General features: G+C 41.0%; 1 protein-coding gene across 1 annotated transcript; it reads right to left on the reverse strand.

Annotated features, from left to right (window-relative positions):
• Nucleotides 1-3,703: 3,703 nt before the first annotated feature.
• Nucleotides 3,704-6,943, reverse strand: LOC147630805 (uncharacterized). The gene is made up of 3 exons (XM_086810053.1): nucleotides 5,942-6,943; nucleotides 5,561-5,690; nucleotides 3,704-5,350 (listed from the first exon to the last, which is right to left on the reverse strand). The coding sequence occupies exons 1-3, from the start codon at nucleotides 6,039-6,041 to the stop codon at nucleotides 4,276-4,278; spliced, it is 1,305 nt and encodes a 434-aa protein (XP_086666179.1). The 5' UTR covers nucleotides 6,042-6,943; the 3' UTR covers nucleotides 3,704-4,275.
• Between the last annotated feature and the right edge of the window lie 668 nt (nucleotides 6,944-7,611).

Consider the following 7,611-nt stretch of genomic DNA (forward strand, 5'->3'; position numbering starts at 1 on the left):
TTCCCTATACCATCATACCCAAACATGCTCGGATGGAGACCAAACTTTGCAAGCATGTGGGAGGGCCCACCCCTACATGCTTCCAAAGTTTGGTCACAATCAGAGCATGTTTGGATTAGTAATTAGCGCCTAGTGCGGATTTTTCAAGTCTCTTGGTGCTTAAGAGGCCATGGAAAATCCGGGCCTTCCCCATACCATCGTACCCAAACATGCTCCGATGGGGACCAAACTTTGCAAGCATGTGGGGGAGGGCCCACCCCCACATGCTTACAAAGTTCAGTAAAATTAGTGCCCAATGCTTGCAAAGTTTAGTAATTTTCCATAAAAAATATGGTGATACTGTGATGACGCCTCAAGGGACACGTTTCACACACGCGCCCGCACCATCATGCTCTCCCTTCCCGTGAATGACAAGTCTCAAAGAATGACCAAATCACTGGGATACTAGACTGCACATGCCACCTATAAATCCATAAAACAAAGTCTTAGTTATTGTTTTCTTTAAGATGTTCGAGTGAATTTAGTATCATTGCGAATATAAGAGAACCATAAGTACTACCTGTAGAGCCAATAGAATTGTCGTGAGTGACGACTTGAGAATACAACTCTGTTTGGGTCATTTCAAGAAAGCAAGCACCGTGCTCAATGAACACTCCTCTTGTCACTCTCTTACACAAAGCTTTCTTGAAAATTGGCGAGGCACGACAATTCTCCTCCCAAAAACTTTCTATCAAGACTCTAGTGGTTTCATCTAGTAGGCGATCATGCCTAGCTACACGACCACTACTCGCCCCCACAAAGAACCAACCTCATTGGCATCTAAACTTTGTCGTCTAATAGACCCAACTCTAAATGTGTGTGGTGCTATGGAAAGGATGCGAGATGTGGCACTCACCTTACCCTTAATTTGGGAGCTACTTATGGCTGCCACAAATATAGCCCGTTGAGTAGCCAAAGTGTCCGCCGCCGCAGAGTTCCTCTTCTTGTTAACTGTATAGGAACGATGAACACTTTGTAGCACCACCATGCTAGCTCTCCTCTCTCTTCGACCTCCAATGTCGGAAAGCGCCATGCAGTTGGCCATGTTCTCGGGGGGGTCACTCACAAAAAATGTGAATATCACGTGCGTTCAAGAGAAGCATAATTTTAATTTATGAAACTTATAGAAATATATTTACATAAGGGTATGATTTAAATTTTTTTTTAAAAAATTTACAGATTCATAAAGAAAAGGGGATATTATATAGATTAAAAAATTCACAAATAAGGGATTTAAAATATAGGCCTTGAACGCACGTGATAGGGATATTTTACATATAGTGACCCCCCCTGAGGCCATGTTGGGCAGATCGATCAAAGCATTGAGCACGCATGCTTGTGATGAAGGCGTGAGGTCTTTGAAATAGGAATGGAAGATTGCATGGGCACGACGATGTGCCCCTGACTTTGATAGTTCTTTCCTATCCACACGATGGGCGCCCAAAGGAGGGGGGTGGGTTCTTATGGAAGAGAAGGGGGATCAGGAAGGATGGGTTCATGTGGATTATCTAAACTAAGGGGTAGTGGGGGGGAAGAGGGCGAAGGGAGAGGAAGTGGAAGAGGAGGAGCAAGGCTTGGATCATTGCCAACGGAAGGTGTTGCTCGTTGACGTGCTCTCCACTCTCTCTTTCTCACGAGCTACCCTTTTCCTCTCCTCCTCTTGAACTTGGTGGACGGGAGGAAGTCTAGTCCTATCACGTTTCCGACTCCTACGACTTTGAGAACCCATTCTCAAGGAAGCTAAGAGAGTAAAAATTATGAAGGCTCAATGATGGGATAGTACTAGAGATAAGTGTGGGATAGTACTAGAGATGTGTGATTATATAGGAAAAATAGGTTATCCACTTCAAATCTCATTGGATTTTCTATCTAAGATTGATTGGATAATTAAGATAAACATAAAGATAATTAAAGATAACTATTATCCACTTAAAAATCAATATTATTAATAATATTTATTAACAAGTCTAAATATTTATCATTACTAGATATATAAATATATCTTGAAATATATCTTTTATTTTATAATTATATAACTGTATTTTTTTTATAATATATTTTTTAAAATTTTATTCAAAGATTTATCCTACACAAAATATTTTCAAGAAATATTAAATTTAAAAATTTATTTTTTAAAATTGAATAACATGAACTTTAAAAATAATATTATTGATCTAATTCTAAAATATAATCCTTTAAAATTAGTGAATTTAAATTTCTTTATTTAATAAGTTATATATATTTTATTATTTAAAATTCTATATTTTATTTCTCTAAATTACTAAATTAACTTTTTCAAAAATATGTTTTAAAAAAAATGGGGAGGTGGGAAAGAAGTGCCACGTGTCACATTCGTGCATGACATGTGGCATTCGCTTGACATGTGGCACTATTATGGCTGATGTGGCAATTCTATGATGTGGCATGCCATGTCACCAAGTGCGAGGTGGCAGGAAGATGTGGCATTGATGATGACTAGGATGATGAGGTGGGGAGTCAACTAGGTTGACCATGCTGACATGGAGGGTGGAGGTGGCAAGGTGAGGTGGCAAGCTGCTTACGTGGATCCTCTCGAAGTTGATGTGGACATAAAGTGGCATGCATATATAAGATTTGTGCCTACCCAAGCCTCACACATGGAATGATATCTAGGCTTTGAAGTTTACCAAGCTTAGATTTCCAAACCTAACTAGGATTGGTTTTAGACTTGAAAAGGGGAGAGTGGACACAATATGGGAATTTTCACTTGGGAGGATTGAAAATGGACCTTCCCATACTCAAATTAAGCCAAATTATTTTTAATAAATCCATGGCAACAAGCATATTGATCCCTACGATTTTTAGATTGAAAGATTCAATATTTGATTTTTTAGATTTAAATTACAATTGATTTAATGGGCCTCTGACAGTTATAATAAATTTTCCAAAGTAAATCTACAAAAATCCAACCGCTAGATTTGTAATTTTACCTTATACCCACATTATACTAATCTTCTCCAATCTAATCATCAGTAGATCCATACAATTTGAGCATTTTAAATGGTAGATGTGGTGGAAGAAAAAAATAGTATGTTTTTAACAATTCTAATACCTTTTAAATAATATAGAAAATAGTAGAACACATTAAAAATTACTCGATAAATCAAGTTAAGCTCTATATTATTTGTATTTGTGATATGCAAAGTGAGAACATCATATGTTTAATAATGTAAAAGTTATAGACAATTTACTCACATTCACTGTACGTGTCTAAACCTCCGACAGGGCTTATATATAATTTTGGTTCCCAAAGAAAAGGAGATTCACAATTATTGGATATTCGATCAGATTATAGTTTTAGGTGCCCAACTTTGCATATGATGTTTCATTAGAAGACCTTGAAGTGAAACTCCTTGGCTAACTAAGAGAGATTAGCTATTCTTCTTGAAAAAATGTCTGTTTTTCCGGCTAAAGCCAAGGGCGCCCACTACATGAAACTAGATAACCTCATCTTGCAACCACCCATAAGATAGTCAACGGAAGGGATTCTGGTTTTTTATAGACTTGCAAAAAAATTGCGTACACACAGATTTTTAATTGAAAAAGTGAAATTTTTCATAACAAAGGGGTATTTTTACCATCTTAAAGTTTACAAAAGGGAGGTAAGAGAGAGAGAGAGAGAGAGAGAGAGAGAGAGAGTATTTTATAGATATGATGAGGAAAAGTGGAGTTTACTTTATACGCCATGAAGAAGATGCCATTTACAAGAATCAATATGCCATTTCCAAGATACCTCAACACAATGCAGCTACTACATGCGACCTCTTGCCAGGTGATCAAACACCGTTACCAAGTAGTCTAGCCACTTGTTGGCGTTTGCTTTTCTCTCTTCCACACTCTTTGGATCTAATTGGTGGACCATTGGTTTTGCTTGTGTGCAGTAAAGCCTCTTCCAATTAGCTCTGGGTGTATGGTTGGTCTTTGGGTCCTTAGCCTCGCATTTATTCGTATTCTATCCCCTAATACGAGGAAGGTTGGGGACGTAGGGTTGGGGCTGTCATGCACGAAAGGGAAAGTCGTCCAGAAGAGTCAAACAAAAACAGAGAGAAGAAGAAGCTTCTACAAATGAAGAACAGAGTGAATTTATGTGTATATATATATATAATATATATATATATATATATATATATAGATAATAGATTGATAGGACCTTAGGCTAGGTATGATGTAATAAGTCTGTATGGAGCACACTATGCATCAAAGCTCCACCCCAAACATTTCAAGTGTCCAGCAGTCGGGAGGGGATTGGGCAGCGCCAAAATCTGGTGCTAATTCCAAGGTGCTCCAATAGTAATCATTGCGTTCCGAGCCTTTGTGGTGATCAGGCTCGTAGATATAACTGGTTGAATCATTATCACTATGGAGGAGGGGTAGAACCCAGTCTTCATAATCGGGCGTATTAGCGATGAAGGGCTCGGATTCGGAAAATGAGATGTTACGATATAATTGGTTATCGTGGCCAGTACTACTGGTGGTACTGCAGCTAGCAGTACTGGTGGAGGTAGCAGCGCTGCATTCTTCATTAGTACTGGCCGGGCTGCATGCCCAACTAGCTGTCTGCATGATTCCCCGCAACTGATCAGCCACCACAAAAGGTCCACTGCCGATGCTGCTGCCACAATCAATCGGCGATTTGCGCCCTCTCCTTGTATCTGCTTCTACTTGATCATGGCCATCAATATATTCAACTGCCCTTATATCATGACCTGACCCCTGCTGCACGTTCTCATGATCAATCTTGAACAAATTAGAACTGCTTAGAGCTTGGGGTACACTTCTGTTGATGGGTACTTTATTTTGAAGCTGATCTGCACATGCGGAGGATTCCATTTCGCGTGCTAACTTAGAGATACCTTCAGTGCTACTGTGAGAACATGTCATGATCGCATGCTCTCCCAGATTGATGGTGGGTTGTGTTGAACAGGGCTGTTTTAGTACTGGAGGAACAAACATTTGAGAATTGAAGGGGCTGCAAGTGAAGATTCTCTTGTCTAGAGGAGTAGCAGCAGCAACTGCTGTAGCTGTAGTATAAGGTAGCTTTAGTGCAGTACTTGCATCATCGGACAATGCAGTAGAAGGCAATGGTGCAGCTGTGTCTTGATGATCAGAGGAGCATCTTGCAGCTGCAAGCACTAGCTTCTCCAGATCGAGCTCCCCAGCTGCACCATCAGCTGGTTTGTGTAGTTTGAGTTGCCGCTTGATCTGTGTGTTCCACAAATTCTTCACATCATTGTCTGTTCTTCCCACGAGACGCGCTGCTATCTCGGACCACCTGTCCACTCACCACCAACATGGCACCTTCTATTAGAATCACTACATGCCACAGTGCAGCCACATCCCACTAGTGCACTATACGAACATTAATGGTAGTGCATTATTATAATATGGGCATGAATTACGATTGATGCCTGCCCAATATAATATAGTGCATGGAATTGATGCCCAATATATAGTGCCCTTGATTGGAAATGTCAATTATTACCTGTTGCCAAGTGCCTCGTGCAATTCCACCACCAGTCTAATTTCAGCAGGTGTGAATCTTCCCCGCTTCAAATCGGGCCTCAAGTGGTTCATCCAACGCCTCCGGCAGCTTTTCCCGCAACGCTCGAGCCCTGCTTAATGAATCAAGAAATTGTATCACAGTTTTCAGATCAGCTAGCAATCGACAATCATTGTGAAACAAAACCCATGAATAATACATCTCATTATGACCTTCTATACGATTATTAACTCTCTAATTTCTAGGTGCAATGGGTTGCATATGACCCGTTGAGGTGAACTCACGTAACGTTCTTCTTTTTCACTCTTCTACACATTCCGTTTCAAACTTATGAGACGAGCAACGTATTTACATAAATAGTACCGGCTTTTCTTGCAATGTCGCTCCAGCTACCGTTCATATACTTGGCGATGCACCTTGTTAATCTCTCGTCTTCGTCGGGGGACCAGAGTCCCTTCCTCATTCTGCTAATCTGATTAAGCACAGCTACAACTCCTTAATTTGCTTAAGATGCGGATTTGGAAGGCTCAATATGGACTTCTAGAATGAGGAGAAAAGGGACTCTTGCTGCATGAGCAGCGATGATCAGGAGAGTTAAGGTGCTAGAATTAAGGCTCTTTAAACAGATGGATGTGTAGAGTCATTTGGCATATCACTACTAATTGCCGTATATTAATTAGGGATTATATGAGCTACGAGGGTGATTGCAGTTCTCTTAAAGTATATACATATACATATATGTGGGGGTGTGAATAACGAGTACGGGTTCTGACGGCTCATTGCATATAGTTGTATTTCAACTTTTGATTTAAAAACAAAAAGATGGGCGGAAACCAGGGGAACGTGCGGTTATTAGTAATTTGATCCCGCAAAATGCAGCAGGTTTGATATTTAATTAATTCGAACAAGCCTAAGCTACCGGAAGCTACGGGGTCAACAATACCTATAATTGGGAGTACTTAATGAGGGATCAGGGGGTGTGTGTGTGTGTGTGTGTGAGTGAGAGAGAGAGAGAGAGAGAGAGAGAGAGAGAGGCAGAGACAGAGGGGGGGGGCGGGGGGTGACGGGGGTAGCTTGTGCAGCAGGTCAAGAATAATGGAAAGGGGGTGGCGGTCCTACCGGACGTAGAAGAATTGAGGCTTGAGGCCACGAGTGAAAATATTGCACCCCCGTTCGATACGCAAGGAAAACTACGTGCAGCCTAACACACAGTGTGAGTGTGAGTGTGTGTGTGTGTGAGAGAGAGAGAGAGAGAGAGAGAGACTGTGTGTAAAAAAAAAAAAAAGGGAGCAAAATACTTAACAGAGAGACTGTCACAGAGGGAGAGAGCGCGAGAGTGAGATACAAAACAGAAAAATGAGTTCATGTGTCTCAGGCGACGTCACGTTAAGAAGTCGAGGAGGGACGTAGAGTCAAAGGAGTACGTTCACTTGTGATTGTTAGTGCCGCTGCGCACACAATGACAGTTGAACTCGACCTGATTAACAAAATGATTATTGCGTGGTGCCCAGCAGCGCGAGGAATAGTAGGTAGGTACTACGAAGAAAAGCTGCAAAATGCCCTACATGAGGAGCAGCAGCGGTTACTACACGAAGCTGGTCGGTGTTTCCAGGAGGGGCCGCTACAAAAAAGAAGGATCGAAAATGCAAAGTAGAAGGATCGAAGATCTAGGTGTGATCCACGCGGTTCAATCAATATATTAGTGCTAAAAAGCTCCCTATATCAATGTATGCATACAAGAATAGCAACAGCTGTAGGGTACTGGGCCTGTGGTTTTTTTCTCCAATATTGAGTTCCAATAGAGCTTTCAAGGGGCCCTCAAAAGTTACAAAAACAAGCATCACAGTTGTTACAAACACAACCGTCCCACTTGGCACACTCTGCTCCTTGTCCTCCACTTTAATAAAATCCGTTCACCACCTAGACCAGTCTTTGTGAACTACTCAAAACTCATTACATATATAAACCCTCCATTAAACACCTGCCATAACTACCCAAACTAATTTACAGATGAGCCCTCCATTTAAACACAT

This window comes from Cibotium barometz, chromosome 16, assembly GCF_041138505.1.
Source record: "Cibotium barometz isolate CiBa-2024 chromosome 16, ASM4113850v1, whole genome shotgun sequence".
Lineage (NCBI taxonomy): Eukaryota > Viridiplantae > Streptophyta > Polypodiopsida > Cyatheales > Cibotiaceae > Cibotium > Cibotium barometz.

Bases quoted from the DNA above. Each gene is read 5' to 3' on its own strand.
- LOC147630805 (XM_086810053.1), bottom strand. From the start codon at position 6,041: ATGAGGAAGGGACTCTGGTCCCCCGACGAAGACGAGAGATTAACAAGG. The intron at 5,691-5,941 runs GTACTATTTATG...TTCATTAAGCAG, and splicing joins CGACATTGCAAGAAAAGCCG to GGCTCGAGCGTTGCGGGAAA. The intron at 5,351-5,560 runs GTAATAATTGAC...GTGAGTGGACAG, and splicing joins CACGAGGCACTTGGCAACAG to GTGGTCCGAGATAGCAGCGC.